Below are 21,118 nucleotides of genomic sequence, written 5' to 3'. Positions count from 1 at the left end.
ACAAAATATGGATTTTAAGCCCGAAATATATTAGGTATGGCCCATTAGAATACCAAATATGATCCTACAGCTAATTACAGAACTGTGGGCTCAAACGGAGCCCAATTCCTAGTTCAAACTAACCCGAAAACATAAAAACAAGATCTGGATCGAGTTTGGAAGATCTGTGTAATATCCCGTAAAATTTTGAGGTTTAAGTTACGAGTTCCGGTAACATTTTAGTTGTCGACGTAATTAAATTTGTTTTATGAGTCGATTAGGAAATGGTTTAATTTTAAGTCCGGGTTTCGAAAATATATTTTTATTTAAAAAAAAAAGAATCCGGGTTGAGTTTTGGTCCAACCAGAATTGGTTGGACCAGGTCTCGTTGAACCAAGACCTGGTCTCGTACGGGAAATGCAGGTCTCGTACGAGACCTGCGTTTTTTGAGCAGGTCTCATTCGAGACCCACAGGTCTCGTACGAGACCTGTTCAAAAATACAGGTCTCGTTCGAGACCTGCTACGGATTGATAGGGGGGACGGTTTTGGCTCCTGATTTTCAGCGATCCTCTCGGTATTTCAAAACGTTTTGAAAACCAAAAGTGTTCACCACATATCCATCAAACCCTAGCCTCTTTTCCCCTTAAAATCGTCTTGAAATCTTTCTCCAATCTTGCTCTGAAGTTCAGTAAATTTTCGAGCTTCAATTCTGTTTTAATAGCAAAATCGACATCTCCGTTCATCATTGATATCTCTCTCGTTTCAGAACCAAATTCCCTTCCACTTGATCCCTGAGATTGTAGACTCAGTCCTCTATGATCCGACATCTTATTCTCGAAGAACGGTACGTAAACGAATCCATATCAATCGCCGCAGTTGTATCGTTTTAAGTTATTTTCAGTTTTGAATTTTAAACGATACCTTCGTATTTTAATTTGTTTGACAGCCGTTCGGAGGTCGAAATCAATTCCGTTTGTTTCCCGTGAAAGTAGACTCACGCATCTACGTTTCTACACCTTTCGTTTGTCAAACGGTACGTAAACGAACCCGTAGCGATCGATGCCGTTTCATCGTTTTACATGATAAAAATTGTGGGAAGTAAAATGGTTACTGCCGACGTCAAATTTCATTTTAGACTATTGTTGTGATTATATTAGGCTTAAGGGTTAGGGTATATTGTATAATGAAGTGTTAAACTCTGGATTTGTTTTACGGTTTCATTAATGATGGTTTGTTCGAGCTTCGTCTTCGGTTTTTCTAATCCTTGCTATACTATATTTTCAAGAATAAAATTTAGAATAACTTGAATTGATGCCTCTTTGATCTTGCTTGAAGTAGATCTTATTTTGTTCTTGGTTCATTAAGTTAGTTTGAATTATTGGAAATTGTTAGTAGTTTGGTTTGGTTTGCTACGTTTTCCTTGTTGCTGTGAGTATGGAGTTTGAGTTTTGAATGTTGTTGAGGAAGATGATGAGATGGCAGTAGGTAATTGGTTGTGTTTAATTCTTTTTGGCTAAAGGCCCTTTTTGATCATTGAATTCTTATGTTTAAAATCTTTTGATTCCTAAGCTTTTCTCTTAACTGTTTTAAATTGGTGTTTAGTTTAAATTACGAAATTGTTTCGACTTAATAATTTACGTTCTAAATAATATTATTATTTATAGTTTGGAATTATTTTGAGATTTAATATTTTTAAATTTAAATTAATATTAAATTGATTATGGATTATATATGATTTTATAATTGACTACATTAAGTGAGAATTTGGAGATTTCATTTAATTTTAAGTTTGTCAAAATTATTAATATTATTTTAAGACCTAAAAATAATATTCGTGTTAATTAAAATTAAATTAATAATTATCATTAATTATTATTTAATTGTTAAATTGATATTTTTGGCTTAGAATGCCTTTGGAATTAAATTTATATTTTTGCTTTATTTTGTTATTTAATTATTTGATATATTTACCGGTAATAATCAATTACTTGGTTTTCAAGCTATTGAGCTTTATTTTGATAACGATTACTATTTTAGTAAATATTAAATTATAAACTGTGGTTTATAACTCTGGTTTTATGGTTGGGTCGGGTTAGACTTGGGTCGCCCGACATGTGGGATTAGCCTGATAATTTTAAGAAACTCGGCTACCCCACTATTTGAGGAAAGGATTTTATTTATTAATTAAATATTATTTAATTAATATTTTGGGATGATTTTTAAATATGAACTCAATAGGCTTGATTTATTTACGGCATTATAATTTAAGTGAGACTGTGTTTCTCTGTGTTTCTATCTGGATTATTATTTGTGCTAGTCCTACGTGGTGTCTAGTATTCTTAGAGTTAGGGGTTGGAGCGATTTTAACGTATGATTTATTTTTAGACTCTTCGACTACTCGCGCTCCGGAGTCGAAACAGGGTTAGTTGTTTGCCAAGATCACGTGGATAAACAAGCAGTGAGTTTGTAGTGCTATTTACCGCTTTATTAAGTAACGCATCGTATTTTAATATTATAAATGTTTGTGAACTGTTTTTACGGATTATGGATCTGGATTGAAACGAGCTACTCGATAGGCTTGTATCGAGACTGTGTGCACCGGTAAGTACTCTGGGAAACGGCAGACTAAAGTCTTGCTTACGCTGGTATAAATATATATGACGAGGATTTGTTCCCGTCCACTCTGGGTTTATCGGTATGCTATGTCATACTTACGCTGGGATCATTTCAATACTGTTTTCCATAATCATAGTATATTAGTATAAAAATGTTTTGATTTAAGGGTTTTAAACTTAATAAATGTAAATAGTATTGCGAACTCATCTCATTATATCTGACCCGTTGTTTTCCCAAATTTTCCAGGTTTGTGATTTGAAAGCTGGTCCACTCCGATTCTTTTGATTCCTCAGAGGTTTTTATGTTATTAAACTAGTTTCTGTTTTCGAACTCTTAAACCGCAGTAGAACTAGTTTATATATTACATTTGTTATTGCATTGGGATTGTCGATTAGACCGATTATTTATTATTGGCATATTTACACTGGAATTATTATATTTAAGCCATGCTGTGGAATATTTCAGCTACTTAAGTTATTTATATTAGAACTGTATTATAAATTGCTAGACTTAGGTTGGAGTCTCGGTTGCCCCCGAGCAGTTTTCTGCAGGTTTAAATGTTTTTTTGATTTCCGCAAGGCTTGCTACGGGTTTTGGTACAACCATACCAATATCCTAGCACCGGTCACGATTCATGAAATTGGGTCGTGACAATCTGGGAGCGTCTAGAGCTAAAAAACAGTGGCGCCATCTAGAGTGGCGAGGGCGCCACTGGGAGTTGTGATGACACCACTATGGAGTGGCGGTGGCGCCATCATACCCATTTTGCGGGAGTTCGTAGTTTTGGTTCAGTTTCATGTAAAAACAACACAAAACAAACAGAAAAAAAAGAAAAAACATTCTAGAACGTTTTGGGATCGAAATATAAGGCTTAAACGGATAAAAAAATTCTAAATACATGTTTTTAGGTTGGTTTCATAGCAATCATGGCAAAACAACTAAGAACATGGCAACCATGGCGATTTGAACTCTACTATGCATTCTAAGCATGCGATTTGAACAGTTAAACATGGTAGAGACTAAAATTGGTAGAAGAAACCTTTAAGCATGTTTATAAATCAATTTCATGGAAATCATGATGAAAGATTAATAACATAGCAATTATGGCAAAAATATTGAAAAATAAGCTAACATGCATCCTAATGAAAAAATTTAACACAAATATGCAGAATTGACATATGAGCATGAAAAAGTGATAAAATATGAAATTGGGTCTTCAGAAATACCTTTATGAGTCCTTGGCTCATTATCTGACAATCCGGATGTAGAATTCAGCTTAGGATTGATGTGCAGCGGTGCATTCTTGACTGATTGAAGCGTCTTTAGCTTGTTTGATCGACTGGTTAGTGTGGTTCAGCCAAACTAAGGAAATCCTAAGGTTTGTGTATGATTTTATATGCATACTGATTCCTCCGGTTCGACCTCTAGCTAGGCTATGTTAGGGTCCTATTTATAGAGGTTTGGCTAGACCTAGTACTACCTAGAGTCTAAGTTTGGTTCCGAGTCTACAATTGAGTGTTAGAGGTGCATAGAGAGTGTGCAAGTGTGTGAATGGGTAAGTTTAGAGGATTATTTTAGAAAATTAAACAATTTAATTTGTATTTATCTATATATGCTATGCAAAAAGGGGTTATAAGGTAATTGTGTGCCTGTAAGTGTCAAAAAAGACTTATGGGACCTTAAGGTTTTGGGTATGGTAATTTAGTACGCCAAACTTGAAAATTGGCTCATAAACTTTTACGATATTGTACTTAGTCCAATTAGACTTAGATCACAATTTCTTCGGATTTTTATAAGCTATTCACAACTAATTATGTTTCTGTCCTTCAAGTTTGCAACTACGCATTGATCAAACCTGCTTGAATTCAAACAGGCATATCACAAACTCGTCATCTGGACGAGTTTTTATAGAAATCATCATTAAACGCTTCAGTCCCTTGTCACTTTTTTCTTGTCCAAAAAATAGGTATCTACACATGTATTATGTATAAGAGGTTGTATAAATTATATATCAATTGTCTATCAAAAACATCTAGAACACATCTTACATATGTCTCATAAATTAAATATATATGGACGAGAATGTATTTGAGCTATTTTTTTATATGTATTGTAGATGTATAAATTTTGTACCTGAACTGTATCTCCAACGCATTGATATATATATATATATATATATCAATGCGTTGGAGATACAGTTCAGGTACAAAATTTGTACATCTAAAACATGTGTTGCATTTTCTAAAAATATATAAATTATATATTAGTGATGTATCTGTAATGTATATCAAAGATATATCTATCATGTATAAATTATATATTAAAAATATATCTAACAAATACATCTAAGAAACATCTCAGACACGTCTCAAAAATTAATATATATTTAAAAATGAATATATTTTATCTGTTTTTTATATGTATTTTTGATGTATTTAAGATGTATCACACATATTTCAGAGATATATTTCGAAGACATTGAGGTATAACCATTGACGAGTCTGGTAGGCTAACGCGTCTGTCGTGATGATGCGTTTGGCGATCTACGCGCCTGACGTAAGCGACACATGTCGTTTTTTATTAGGAAGTACAAAATGTTAAAAAATAGTGGATTAGAAGAATCTAAACACTTAGCATTTTTGAAAATCTTAAGATTGTTTAGGATTTTTCTTTCCACCTTTCAAAACCTTGAATTTTAGTCTATTTCTCAATTTTTAGTTTCAATTATAGTCATTTGTTTAAGTTGGAAATGAAAAAAAAATTATTGCTTTATATTTGAATTTTTTTGAACAAATTTCTATAATTGAAACTGCAAACTGAAAAATAGGCCAAAATTAAAAACTTCGAAAGATGAGACTATAAATTAAAAAAAGTAAAAAAACTGAAATATTTTTGAATGAATAAAACCAAAAAGAATAATTATCAATACCAATTTTATAGGTAAGAACACAAAAAAAACGCGTTTTTTACACAAACAACCTACTTTTTTTAATATATTACTTTTATTCGGTGTCTATTTTGACATATTAAAACTACTGTACATGCTACAAATAATTACTTTTATACGGTTCCTATATAAGCTACCCTAATAGGATAAAAAATCACAATTTCATTATTTTCTCTCTCCTCTTTCTCCCTGCTCTCGTTCTCTCTCCTCATTTACAAGCGCTCAATTCACGATCAACGGCTCATCGTTCTTATCATCATCTCCGTCGTCATCTTCGCCAACGCTATCATCTCCTCTGCTCGTCGTCGTCATCTAGTTGATTTCAGATCTGCAGTTTATTCATTCTTCTTCTTCTTCTTCTTCTTTTTGATTTTCAGATCTACAATATTTTTTACTGTTTTTTCACCATTAAAATGTATAAAGATTATATTTAAAGAATATAATGCTAATTTCATGTTATGTAAAATAAATTTATGATTATATGGAATAATTTTTTGTTATTTCTGCATTTTTTTTTTGTGTTTGGTTGTATTTCTGTGTTTTTTTATTCTGCAGCTCGATTTGTTGATGATGGTTGATTGCTGAATTATTATAATGTTACAGTGTTGTTGAATTTATGTTGATTTTGTGTTGATAATCAGTTGGTATTACCTTGATTTTAACTTTGGAAGATTTCATTTTAAAAAAATATTGGCAAATTAGATAATTTTGTCCGTGAAATAAACTAAATAAAATAAAATTTATTTGAGACTAGATAATGATATGTTAGAATTATCATGTTGACATGTTGTTGATATTTTATTGATTGTCACAGTTTTTCAAAAAAAAAAATTTATTTTATTCTTTATGTTGATTCGTTGTTGATTTATTGTTGACATTATGTTGATAAGTATTTCAACTCTTTTTGATTTTCAATTTTATGTTGACATGTTGTTGATATACTGTTGATAACATGTTGATTTTTCAATCATTGAAAAAAAATAAAGTTAGTCTTAAATTGCTGTATTAATGGGCTATTGACATGTTTTTAATAATATGTTCATTGTTTTTGACTTAAATCAATCAATGTTCTCATTTTACAAACATCTGACTAAATTAACATTAATTGTTGATATCATGTTTACATTATGTTGATAACTTGTTAATATGAACACACTATCAATACTGTAACATTACAATAATTCAACATCTTTATTTGTCTTATTTCTCAATGCTAACATATCATTATCTAGTCTCACTTAAATTTTTATTTTTTAAGTTTATTTCACGGACATCATTATTTTATTTATCAATGTTAAAATCAATAAAATATCAACATAAAATCAACAATACTGAAACATTACAATAATTCATCAACTAACCATCATCAATAAATCGTGTTGCAGAATAAAAAACGCAGAAAAACATCAAAACACAGATTAACAGATTTTCATTCCATAAAATCATAAAATTATTTTATGTACATGAAAATTAGTATTACATTCTTTAAATATAATATTTACACATGTTTAATAAAAAATTATTGTTACTTAAAAACAGTTAACAAAAAAGTTTCTAGATCTGAAAGTAAAAAAGAAGAAGAAGAAAAACGATGAATCATTTTGCCTCGAAATCTGATCATATGCCTTTAAAAAACTTTTAAAGTCGTCAAAAACTTCTGATATTTATTCTTCATTCCGACAAAAACTCAGATTCAGATCTGAAAAAAAAAAACACGGAAACAGGAAAACGGCGGCGGCGTAGCGAGGATGAAGGCGGCAGCGGAGCGGCTTTGAAACTTGATGAAGGGCGGCGACCATGAAAAAGAATAAAGAGCAGGGGATGGAAGAATATGGAGGAAATAACTGTTAATTTGAGACACAAGAGGAAAGATCGTATAAAAGACATAATTATAAGATGTTAGGTTATGTTTATAAAATAAGATGGTGGAAAAAGTAAAAAAATGAGATGGGATGTATAAAAATAAAGTCTAGCCCAATTCCGGTATTTTATATAAAAAGCCGAAAAAAAACTCATGATACAATACTTGAATTAATATTCGAACTAATCTTGTTAGTTCAGATTACGTTTTATTTAATTCTATTCTTTTATACTCTAAAATTCTATTCATAAAAAAATACTCAAATCCATTTTATAATGGAAAAAATACATCATTTATCGTCTTTTAAAAATTATTTATAAAATAATATAAACGTTTTAAAATTACAATTCATATTTGACCGCTTAAAGTCAAAAATATTAAATTAGTTTTGTTTATAAAAATATTCTATTAAAAAAAACACCAAAAATGCTAAAAATACACCACTGTAGTCTAGTGACAGGTAGTAATGCTCCTCACTGTTTGGTGTTTTTATAATCCAATATATTAATAAATTTTTTTTTTTTCAGTATCTCAAAAGATTATTTGTCTGTGCCAATATTTTTATATATTTTTTTCAGTCATGTAAAAACCCCTTTAATAATTAGACTTTAGGATTAATTATTTAAATTATTTTATCTAGTAATTCATCTAATATAAACATTTAAAATATAAAATTACAAAATAATTTTTTTAAGTTAACCAGACATTGTTGTATTTATTTATATGTAAAGTTCGCAAAATTCATTTAAACGAATATACCATGCATTTAACTTAAAACACCTTAGAAAGTTTATTATTAATAATCAAACATTACAAGCAGAGCTCTATTACAGTTCAGTTTTTGCATGGCTAAAAGCCTAAAACAGATACTGCTGGCCCTTAAAACTGTATTAAAGTACACACAACTGGAAAAAAAATTGACCAAGTTCTTAACCTTAAAATGGATAAATTAAAGGTCATCCGCACCAATTGCATTTAGCTATGGTATATGAAAAGACCAGTAAGAAGAAAATAGAAAACAGAATGCACAGGCTTTAACCGGTGTTCTGCATTCCGGCGGCAATACCCTTCATGGTTAAGATGAGGGTATCCTCCATACCAGGGGCGTAATCACTTTTCGGGTTTAGTTTCACGAGTTCATCTTTCGGGTCGCTTGATTCCATAATTTCTTTGGAAAGATGTGGCCGCAATTTCACATTGTAATTTGGATCACGAACGCGTTTTAGAGTGTAGGCCTGGCAAACATTGAGGGTTGTGATGTATGAATCACGCAACCGTAGTCTTTGTTTCAAGTAAGGATCTCCTTCAAGAAGATCCTTGTGTCCTGCAATCTGCATTACAAAATTAAATAAAAAAAGAAATTAGATTGATTTGTTTGTTTGACTTCAAATTATAAAGACCCGCGTATTACCAACAAATGCAACAGTATGGAATTAGACCTTCTCTAAATATATATTCCTACTCAGGACACAGAATACTTGGTCATATTGATCTCATTGGTTCTCACCTATGTTTCCATTTCCGGAACGGATTATGGATCTTCAATTTGTATATTTATAACCTATTCTTGTAAAACTTATTATTCATTGTTTCTCATTTCAAATTTTTCAGTTCTCAACATTTCCGTTTCCGGATAAAATAGGCTCTAGACCAAGAAAGACTCCCACAAGACCCTATATTATGAATTGTTATATTGAATATAATGGTGAAGTTCAGTATTAAAAAGTAACCAAAACAGAGATAAGAAAAGTTCCTCATCATGTGGCTTCTCTTATTCTAGAAATATAGATCATTTAGACAAGAATGGCCGGCTAAGAGTTTCAATGTTGATTGCTTGTTTGACATATTTAAAAGTATTAATGGTTATTGCAGCAATAATTTACCTGGAGAAGAAGGCCCTTAGTTTCCTCATAGTTGGTCCTCAATTTCTCACCAAATGACCACAGATCCTGAGAAACAAGTAGTTTGTCAAACAAGGCAGCGATGCCGGGGTCTCCCTTGGCAAACACCATTTCAACCAAATCAATGGTGACCCTAAAGAAAGGCCATGCATTGTACATCTCTTGCAGCATATGGAGATTCCTCACATCCTTCTGAATGATATCTTTAAATGCTGCTCCAAAGCCTAGCCATACAGGCAGATGGAACCTAGTCTGTGTCCAGGCAAAGATCCATGGGATTGCACGGAGAGATTCGATACCTCCACTTGGCTTTCTCTTAGATGGACGACTTCCGATATTCATCCTTCCATATTCCAATTCTGGTGTGGCCTGCGGTCATTAGTAAAAGAGCATTACTTAGTACTTACTGCCAGTGATAACTAAAAATCAAAGTATAAAACAAGACGAGCAATCTACTTACAAGGCGGAAATATTCAACAAATCGTGGTTCTTGAAAGACAATAGAGCGGTACTCCTCTGTAGCAATGACCGCCATCTCATCCATCAGTTTACGCCATTCTGGTTTTGGGGAGACTGGAGGATGCATACCATGCTCTAGAGTGGCAGCTGTGAAACGCTGAAGTGTTCTAAAGCACAAATGTTCTTCCCCAAATGATTGCTCAATAACTTCACCTTGAACAGTGACACGAAGGGACCCATGAATTGTCTCTGGTGGCTGGGACAATATGGCAAGATGAGTGGGACCACCTCCTCTTCCGACAGTTCCTCCACGGCCGTGGAACATTGTAAGCTTTACACCAAATTGCTTGGCCACTTTTATGAGCTCTTCTTGAGCCTTGTATAACTGCCAAGCTGCAGAAAATCGTCCAGCATCTTTACCAGAATCTGAGTAACCAATCATGACTTCTTGCTTTCCATTAATACGTTCTCTGTACCAATCTATTGAGAAGAGTCTAGCCAGGGCAGCAGGAGCTGCCTCTAAATCGGCAAGCTTTTCAAACAGTGGAACAACTCTTAATGGCTGCTTCACATGGCATTCACGTTGCAGGAGCTCAACAGCAAGCACATCAGATGGTGCAGTTGCCATAGAGATAATATATGCGCCAAAACTATCTGCAGGGAGTTCGGCTATGACATGAAAAGTATCCAACACATCAGCAACTTCATCACTTTGGGGAAGATCAGGACCAAACAATGGACGCTTCCCACTGAGTTCCGATAAAAGCCACTCCTGTCGTTGTTCTTCGGACCACTCTCTATAGGACCCAATCTCCAAATGCTTAGTAATGGCATCTACGACATCAGTGTGACGATCTGATTCTTGCCTAATGTCAAGCCTCACTAGCGAAAGTCCAAAGGTTGAAACTTGCCTCAAGAAATCAAGGAGGCTTCCATCAGCAATTGGCTGATCGCCACATGAGCATAGTGATCTATAACAAAGCTCAAGGGGTTCCAGGAACTGCATGAAAATGAAATCCCAATCAATCATATATCCAGTGACATAAAAACAAGCATTTCTATAGTTTTCTTTACATCTTAACAGAGCAAGAGAATTTTATAACAAAACATCACTTCCTTTAGGTCATGCTACTGTGCTAGGGATTAAATATTTTCATCTAAATTCGGCATCTAATGATGCACAATAAGGACAAATTAGACCCAAATCCAGGACTGATAAGCTATAGATAGAGTAGAATGTTCAAAGAAAATTCTCCATGTCCTAAATTTTTATTGTATGTCACTTAATTGCAAGTACACATGGTTAAAGTAATTACATCACCCCATTCCATAAATCAATATTCAAAAAAATTAATAATAGAGGTATCTATACCTGCTCGACATTGGTGAAAGTTGCCTCCTCAGGGATGTCTGAGTTCCCATGAGATAGCATTTGACGAGAGCGCTCACGAGTTTGGTACAGCTTATCCCTCAGGTCACCAAGAATTACACGATAGGGTTCATTTGGGGGAACTTGCTTCCAAAACTCTGCATGCAAACAAAGCAGAAATAAATTACATCAGTCCTTGAGATTGGCTAAACGATTGAGTTATAAACTGTTACAACTGCATTCATTAATATTGTATTGAGAAATTCGTCATGCTAGTTTATGACTTTGTATGCATGCTTTAACCAAAGCAATCTAATCTAAGAAAAAAGATATCACGTTATTTGACAGAACTACAATAATTATGAGAAAGTTTGCCAAGACTCAAATATGACAACAAAAGGAAAATAAAATTATTATATAGCTTGTTAAACTATCAACCGCCCTCTAGAAACTACTTTAGGAGCTAAAACTGTATACTGAAAATAACAAAGAAACCGACAACTTCAATTAATAGTAGCTTTGGCAAATTTGGCAAATTGATCTCCCAGAAGCATTGACAAAAAAAAACACTCCCAGAAGCATACTAAATGATTTTCCCATGTACTCTGAACAGTTTATTAAAAGTTATAATTCATGATCAAACAGTTTTTTGATACCTGTATACAAAAAAAAAATTGTCCAAGACATTTTAAAATAAATTCAAATCCAGATGGAAAAGTAATATTTAATTTCAGCAAACAAACTGGTAAGTTTCAAAATCTACCTATGTAGTGTTTTGCATCTCTCTTTGAGGATCTATGCAGTTCATCTGCACGAACACGAAGTTCATCACTGCAACGCCACATAGACAACTGCATGACAGAATAAGGTAATTATATCAGTAATAATGACATGGCCTAATGTCTTAAAAAACCCCGACCTTTTAGCCCCTTTTCAATCATACCCTGACGTTGGAAATTTGTCAATTTTACCCTATTTTGCATTTTTGTGTTTCAATTGTACCCTGAAAAATTAAATTAACGTCTTTTGCGTTTGGAAATTTGTTTAAAACATTCTCCATGTCTCGCATATATTGATTGTATATTTTTAAAATTTATTTAAATTTAGTTAAATTAATTAAGAATTTAAATTAGTGTTAATTTGATTATGGTTTTTAGTTAGTTTTTAAAAATAAAGGACTTATTTGTACTTTTTTGAATAAAAAAGAATTTAATTTCATGTTTATACTTAATTAATTGAATGATTTCATCATTTAAGTAAAAAAATTAACAAAAATTAAAATATTGGGGTACAATTGAAAACGGAAAATTAAAAAGTGGGTAAAATTGACAAATTTTCAACGTCGGGGTGAAATTGAAAAAAAGTTTAAAGGTGAGGGTTTTTTGAGTGATTAGGCCTAATGACATAAACTTAAAAGTAAAACAGTACAGTAAAATCTCCGAGGTAGAAATATTATCTGAAAAGAAATTTAGGTACCTCAAACATGAGATCCTCAATTTGGGAATAGTACAGGTTTGCTGCCATCATTCTAGCCAATAAGCAAACATCCCTTGTAACCTCAGGAGTTACCCTTGGATTACCTACATCAAATAACATGCATTTAAACAATTACAAAAGCAAATAAGAAAGGAATATGATAAATTGTAATATCTTCCATCACAAAGCATACCATCACGATCGCCACCCATCCAAGACGAGAATTGAATAAGTGGAGCATTATAAGGAACTCTTTCATTAATCCCTATGTTTTTCAGAGCAGTGTCAACACGACGTAAGAACTTTGGAACACCCTTCCAGATTGTCTCGTGAAAGTAGCTCATTCCAGCTCTCATCTCATCTTGCGGAGTAGGAGCAGTTCTTCGGATCTCGTCTGTACGAAAAGCAGCTTGAATCTACATGACCCAAAAACATGAAATATGACAGTTAATGAGTCAAATTGTTTTATTAGTACACGGAAGTATAAGAATATACATATAAATCGTAAACATCCTTCTTTAAGGAATATAAAGTGAAGTTTGAATGCTTGTAGAGAAACACATTTGACTTTGATATTCACCTCTCGTTGTAAAGCCTCGTCAAGCTCCTGCTTATCATCTGGAGTAATGTCTTTGGCATACAATTGCGCCAAGCAATTTCTTATCCTGATCAGTGAGGAAAAAAATTGAGGCAATGAGACTTTCATAATGCTCGAGATCATAGAAGTTTACACTCTCTTCAGACTTATTTTCAATAACAATAGGAATGCGGGAACAAACCTTGCATGTTTCTGAAGCAAAGATCTACGGACTGATTGAGTAGGATGAGCAGTTAAGACAAGATCTACAGTCTGATTCTTCAATGCATCAAAAACTTCTTCAGGAGACTTCTTTAGATCAGTAACAAGTCTCTTGAGAGTTTCTTCAATGTCCGACTCAGTGGTGGCATTGTTCTCATCAGCAAAATCTCCTTTTTTCAATTTGTTCCTTCGGCGATGGGCAATTTGAACTTCTTCAGCTAAGTTTGCCAAGTTAAGCATATGAGAGAAAGACTTTGCAATAACAATGGAGTCGCCCGGATCCAAACTGGTCAAGACGCTTCCAAGCTCCTCAAGTTTACGGGGATCATGCTTCCCTTCGTACTCAGCAGAAAGTTCATAGCATTCTTGAACCTAAATACATCAAAAATCTTTAGTTACAAATTTATTTATCAGATAAAAAGAAATCAACTTTGGCTTTTGAATCAAAATCAATGATCAATATAGTGCAGACCAATCACAAATTTCTCCAACATGAATTCCAAATCAATCAAACAGATGAAAAAAATAGCTAAACCACCAAAAGTGGAAGGAAATTCCGAATTCAAAAAGAAGCTAAATTGAATAATTTTCAGATCAAATTGATTGTTAGTGGTGCTCCTAAACAAACAAAAATATGATCTGGGTATCACTCAAAACGGATAATAAACTCATATTTAGACAAATCAAGGACAATAAATAGATGTTCGGAATCGTAGCGGATCCAGCCCTGAGTTCAGTAGTGCAAGTAAAATTACATAAAAAGAAAAGAAAAAGAATACCGTTTCCTTGAGATCCTCTCCATGCAAATCTTGAAGAATGTCAAGAAAGCGATCCAAGAGTAAAGCATCATACTCAACCAGTTTATCATCTTCACTAACTTTGGAAGGAACCAGTTGCCTGAGCTGAGCATCAATGGATGCCAGCTTCTCTAAATTCCTCGGCTGCATTCTTAGGTTTCTGTATACGAATCAAACATCAACAAAAACCAAAGATTTATATAAACACAAAAACAACCCAATAAGCAAAAATCACGGATTTGAATGAGGCAAGGCTATAATAATGATACGAATAAATAAGGGAATAAGAATAAAATAGAATAAAATCTGACGATGACCCACTAAAATTGAGCCTATGAAATCGTAGATTTTTATACAGAAAAGACACGTGTAATGCAGATTGTTGATGTTAACAAAAAGAGTGTCAAGTGATGATAATTGAGTAGACCTGAATCTGAGCGCAAGTGGGATTTGACAGTGATCAGAACAAAAGAAAAGGAGACAGGAAGATTAGAGATTGAGAGATGATGATACGGAGAAGCACCAAGTCTTTATATTTATAGACAGAGGAGAGCTCAAAAAGCAACTTGTATTTTCTTTTTTCTTTCAATAATTACAATATTGGTTCCTCAACTTTTTCCAAATTTTCGATTAAGTATCTCAACTCTTTTTTAGTTAAATCAGTTGCTAAACTTTAAATAATTCATCTCTTTTGACCCTATTATTATGTATTAAATTTGATTATTTTGATTTATAAATAGTAAAAACAATTAAAACTCAATTTCATAGGATATTATTAAGAGCAAATTACTATGACACCCCTCACGTTTGACATAATTCACAGTTTAGTCCTTCTTGTTTGAAAATTAAACTATATAGCCCCTCACTTTTGTTTTTGTCACGATTTAGTCCTTCCGTCCATTTTGGATGTTAGTCAACGAAGTCAACGAAACAGTATGGTCCCCCACTTTTGTTTTTCTCAACGATTTCACCCCTCACTTTTATTTTTGTCAACGATTTAGTCCCTCAGTTTTGATAATTAATTTACCCATAAGTCCTTTGACTTCGTTGACTAACACTAAAAATGGATGGAGGGACTAAAATGATGACGGAAGAAAAAATGAGGGACCATATAATTTAGTTTTCAAACATGAGGGATTAAAGTGTGAATTATGTCAAATGTGAGGGGTTTCATAGTAATTTGCTCTATTATTAAATATTGTCCCTAACTTACTAGGTACCACCTTCTTTTTTACCTATTTGTTCTTTTAATTAAAAAAATAAAAAATAAATGGACATTTATCAAAAACGTCTCCCCTCTAGGGAGATGTTTGTCTCCCCAAGGAGGAGAGACGTAATATGAAAACGTCCCAATTTTATTGAATAAGATAATTTTATAGAAAAGGTAAAAAGATATTTAGGTAAAAAAAAGGGAGGTATCTAATAATCTAGGGACGGTATCTAGAGCCGGCCATGGGCCGAGTCAGCCCGTGAACCGGCCCGGAACCGGTCAAATCCGGAACCGGACTAAAACTGGGCCAGAACCGTAGAAAGGGCGGTTTTGGGCCAGTTCCAAATTTGGTTAACCGTGAACCGGCGGTTCCGGGTCGGAACCGGCGGTTCAAAGGTCAAACTCGTTGATAAAAAATATATATTATATATTTAAATATATATTATATTTTTATCACATAATATGTTCATTTTTGCAATCTAATATATGTTATATTTGTTTTAGTTAAATTTTTGGTTAATATTTTATTTTCAAAAAAAAATCTTTATTTTTTTATAATACTATATCTGTGAGTTATTTTATTGTTAAATTACATTTTCTAGTAATTAAATTTCAATTTTATTTTTAATTTTTTTCTAAACCGTCCTAAACCGGAACCGGAACCGTCCAGTTCCGAACCATCATGGAACCGTCTCTTAAACGGTTCCGGGCCTGTTCCACTTTTTTTGAACCGCGGCCTGGCGGTTCCGAATCAAACCGCCGGATTATGGACCGTGGTCGCCTCTAACGGTATCTAGTAGTCCACATTTTATATAGTAAGAAATTAAATAAGATAATTTTATATAAATGGAATATCACATAATTGTGAAATTAGTAAGTTTTTATATCAAGGTTCGATATAAACTAATTTACTCCTTTTTCTAATTTTATTTATTATTATTTGCTTTTATCATTGTACAATTAGCCGTTGTACGCGGTGCTAAAGTATGAATTTGTAAAATTTAGAGTGCTTAATTATTTTTGCATAGCATCAATTTCCATAGAAATTTCGAAATTTCCATAGATGCGAATGATTTATGGATCCCGAACATTAGTTGGTACTTGCAGTCCCATATATAGATTCAATTTATTTAATTATTGAAAGAGAATTCAAATAATAAATTGATCGGAAGGTCTTCTAATTAAAACCAAACCATCCACTTTATTAAGGAGTTCTTTTGATATAATTTCAGTAATTTATTTTTTAAGTTTCAATTTGGATTTTATGGACATGAAAAGCTATGCCACTTATCAATTTCTTTAAACATATTTTTAATGAAAAGGTCACTATTAAATTCAGTCATATCATATGTCTTTTTCTTGATGCATCTATTACTACTTTTTAAAAGAAATTGTTTAACCCCGCATAATCTAAATTAATTTAAATCTTAAATGTTGTGGAGCATGACTTTTTGATAGAATAAAAATCTGACGGTGAAATAAAGTTGTATTGAATCCAATTCCAATTGCAATATTCATATTTTAATAGTATATGTTCTATAAATATTCAAATCAAATTTTACTTTTTTAACTTTAGACATATTTGTATTTTATTATACTAGTTTCGCATTACGTGCTATGCACGTGGCTCGTAACATAACTCGTCAATGTATATATTGGTAAATTTATTATAATTATATCAATTTTTTATTTATAATTAATATTAAATTAGTTAAGAATTTTTATAAAAGTAAATATAATATATTCGGTTATTAAATTTTTTCCATACTGAATTTATTTTTATTTTGGTTTTATAATAACCATAATTAAATAATTAACTTAATTTTATTAATAATATCTTTAAAAATAATAAGATAGAAATTTAAATAATAATATATTGGCCAAATACAATACTTTAATTTTGTAGTTCAATCAAACTAAAAGATAGGTATTCCTACTAATTTGGAGACAATTTAGTTATTTTTTACATATTAAAAACTAAATTAGAGATAATTTAGCCTAAAAACTAAATGGGAGATAATTTAACTACATATTCTAATATAAAACCTTTATTTACTAATAAACTGAAAAGGATTATTCAGTAAATTTGTCTGTCCCCCCTCCCACCACATCCGTGCTTTTATATATGACTAGTTTCGCATTACATGCTATGCACGTGGCTCGTAACGTAACTCGTCAATAAACGTATTAGTAAATTTATTATAATTATATCAATTTTTTATTTATAATTAATATTTTATTAGTTAAGAATTTTTATAGTAAATATAATATATTCGGTTATTAATTTTTTTCCATACTGAATTTATTCTACTTTTGATTTTATAATAACCATAATTAAATAATTAATTTTATTTTATTAATAATATTTTTAAAAATAATAAGATAGAAATTTAAATAATAATATATTGACCAAATACAATATTTTAATTTTGCAATTCAATCAAACTAAAAGATAGGTATTCCTACTAATTTGGAGACAATTTAGTTATTTTTTACATACTAAAAATTAAATATGAGATAATTTAGCTACCTATTCTAATTAGAACTTTAATTACATACTAAAAACGAAATTGGAGATAATTTAGCTACCTATTCTAATTAGGATTTTAATTACAATAGTGATTATTTAAATAACTAATTAGGTAATGACTATAAAACCTTTATTTAGTAGTAAATTGAAAAGGATTATTCAGTAAATTTGTCTGCCCCCATCCGTATTTTTATATATAGTATAGATATAGATATATAAATATATGGATATAGATGTAGGTAAACTGTTTTTTTTAAAATTAAAGATAGACTTATTTTATTTATTAGGAGGTTAGCGGCAGTTCATTATGATTATATACAACTTACTGTTGAGGGGTAGGTTGAACTCAGAATCTCAAAAAGTTATCTTAGCAGTTTTGCAATCAGGCCAATACTTTTAAACTGTAGGTAAACTATTAATTATAGTTTGAAATGTTAAAGGGTACAATTAGACTATAAAAACTAAATATGAGATTCGTTTGATTTGATGAAAATTACATTAATAAATTAGATTAATTGAACTATATTATATTTTAAAAATTTATATTTCAAAATTGAACTGAATTATTTGAATAATTGAATTTAAAAGAAAAAATTTAATCAAAATTGATAAAATTATAAAAGATGTAAGATAATATAATCTTAAAAATTAATAAAAATTAATTTGGTCAACCGAATTTAAAATCTAAAACCGAAGCTGAACTAATAATTACCACTGATTGAGCTAAAATAATAAGGAAAAAAAAGCTAAAATTTACAAATTTTCAACCATACTTTATTAAAAGAAATCCGCCTGAAAATCAAATTACTAGGAATTATTAAAACGACATCAGTTGATAGCGACGTGGAGAAGCCATTTGAGTCTTGCTTTCTAATTTGTCGTTTTGTTTTTTGCTTTTGTACTTCCGTCTCTTGTACGGTATGTAACGGAATATGCTGAAGATGGATCCTTTTCCATCTCATAATTGGAAAATTGTCAACCTAAACACTTATAAAAAAAGTGATGTTTACTAAAAGTACCTGATCTTTAATATATTTTACAATTTAAAAATATATCTTCTTATTTATGTTATATAATCGTTTTTTTTTTAATTTTTTATAATGTCATGCATAATATTAAAAAATTTCTACGAAAACAGACATGACAAATTGGCGCTGAACATTATTTTTCTCTAGATGATTATAGTGGTTTAATCCAACTTTTCAATAGTGTGTATTTTGTATACAAGCGTAAATTACAATAAAAAAATTGCGTGATATATAAAAATTACAATTATCTATTTATCTTATCTTATAATATATAGAAGCACAGATAGGGAATAGAGAACAAACACATTTATGATAATGTTTTTAATAATTAATATGTAAAATTAATTATTAATTTAATTATTTTAATTCAGCTCATAAAATATTTCATATTCCAATTAAAACTCTAATTTTTTCCTAATTCAATTAAAACACTAATTTTCTACATAGGTGATTAAACAATATGGACTATTTATATAATACTTGTGAGCGGAACGGGGTTTAGGGGCCGCTCGCCCAGACTTATGCCTGACTCATCTGAAATTGGTTTGAAAAATGGACTCACCACCTAATTCAACTAGGAAATGTCTTTTCTACCGACTAAATAACCTTACTCGCCTCTGGTAAAATTATCGTGTATAAACCAAAAGACCAGGTTCGTGGACCTTCCTAAGACTCATGTGCTTAACTTATCTGTTACCGGCTCTATTTACTTGACATATTCATTTTATTCTCAACTCAACATTCGATTGCAGTTCATAGGATATAATGCTAGAAATAAACAAGTCTGAAAACGTGTAAACAAATAGACTCCCATATAACTCGATCTGGACTGGTCATTCAAAGCAAGTAGCGGGCACTCCTAAGCATCCATCTAAACCTGACGGTTTCTAGCAAATAGCATAAGTTTGACTGGTCTGGATTGATTACATGCATAAAACCTAAAACCGGATGTCTAAATTTGATTGATTTTATTAGATGATCTTTAATGCCCTATAATTATTAATTTAATTACATCCATAATTTTATTAGATAATTTTATTAGATATTAAAATTTGTTTACAAAAATAGACATGACAAGTTGGTGTTGAACATTATTTTTCTTTGGATGATTATGGCGGTTTAATTGCAACTTTTCAATAGTGTGTATTTTTTATACGATAAAAAATTATGTGATGCTTAAAAATTAAAATCATCTATCTTATTTTATCTTACAATATATAAAAGTACGGATAGAGAATAGAGGATAGATACATTTAAGATAACATTTTTAGTAATTAATATGTAAAAATAATTATGAATTTAATTATTTTAATTCAACTCATAAAATATTTCATATTTCGATTAAAACTCTAATTTTTTTCTAATTTAATTAAAACTCTAACTTTCTAAATAGGTGATTAAACAATAGGGATTATTTATATAATACTTGTGAGCGGAGCGGGGTTCGGAGGCTGTTCGCCTAAGCTTATGGTTGACTTTTTAATCTAGAAATGATTTGAAAAATGGAGCTACCACCTAATTCAACTAGAAAATGCTTTTTCTACCGACTAGATAACCTTACTCGCTTCCGGCAAAATTATCGTGCATTGGACCAAAAGACCGGGTTCGTAGACCTCCCTGAGATTCATGTGCTTGGTTTATTTGTTACCAGCTTTATTTATTAGACATATTCATTTTATTCTCATCTCAACATTCGATAATGGTTCATAGGATATAATGTTGGAAATAAACAAGTCTGAAAACGTGTAAACAAATAGACTCGCATATGACTTGATCTGAACTAATCATGTAAAGCAATTAACAGGTACTCCTAAGCATACATCTAAACCTGGCGGTTTCTAGAAAATAGCATAAGTTCGGCTAGTCTAAATTAATTACATGCATAAAACCTAAAAACGGATGTTTATGTTTGATTGATTTTATTTGATGATCTTCAATGCCCTATAATTATTAATTTAATCTATGGTTTTATTAGATGATTTTATTAGATATTAAAACTGTTTACAAAAATAGACATGACAAGTTGGTGTTGAACATTAATTTTCTTTAGATGATTATGGCAGTTTAATCACAACTTTTCAATAGTGTGTATTTTCGTATACGATCGTAAGTTCCAATAAAAAAGATTATGTGATATGTAAAAGT

General features: G+C 31.3%; 1 protein-coding gene across 1 annotated transcript; it reads right to left on the bottom strand.

Moving 5' to 3' along the window:
- Positions 1-8,169: 8,169 nt before the first annotated feature.
- LOC126667617 (phosphoenolpyruvate carboxylase, housekeeping isozyme) lies at positions 8,170-14,736 on the bottom strand. Its single transcript, XM_050360623.2, has 11 exons — positions 14,633-14,736; positions 14,188-14,365; positions 13,389-13,780; positions 13,190-13,274; positions 12,803-13,025; positions 12,610-12,713; positions 11,897-11,984; positions 11,137-11,291; positions 9,766-10,764; positions 9,288-9,674; positions 8,170-8,735 (listed from the first exon to the last, which is right to left on the bottom strand). The coding sequence occupies exons 2-11, from the start codon at positions 14,353-14,355 to the stop codon at positions 8,439-8,441; spliced, it is 2,898 nt and encodes a 965-aa protein (XP_050216580.1). The 5' UTR covers positions 14,356-14,365; positions 14,633-14,736; the 3' UTR covers positions 8,170-8,438.
- Between the last annotated feature and the right edge of the window lie 6,382 nt (positions 14,737-21,118).

Source organism: Mercurialis annua, linkage group LG2 (assembly GCF_937616625.2).
Source record: "Mercurialis annua linkage group LG2, ddMerAnnu1.2, whole genome shotgun sequence".
Lineage (NCBI taxonomy): Eukaryota > Viridiplantae > Streptophyta > Magnoliopsida > Malpighiales > Euphorbiaceae > Mercurialis > Mercurialis annua.
This window is presented reverse-complemented; position numbering and strand designations above follow the sequence as displayed.

What these genes read in the sequence shown, in the direction of transcription:
- LOC126667617 (XM_050360623.2), bottom strand. Translation starts at nt 14,355, where the DNA reads ATGCAGCCGAGGAATTTAGAGAAGCTGGCATCCATTGATGCTCAGCTC. An exon ending in GAGAGGATCTCAAGGAAACG is followed by an intron (nt 13,781 to 14,187) that starts GTATTCTTTTTC and finishes TGATGTATTTAG; the next exon opens with GTTCAAGAATGCTATGAACT. An exon ending in ACGAGGCTTTACAACGAGAG is followed by an intron (nt 13,026 to 13,189) that starts GTGAATATCAAA and finishes TGGGTCATGTAG; the next exon opens with ATTCAAGCTGCTTTTCGTAC.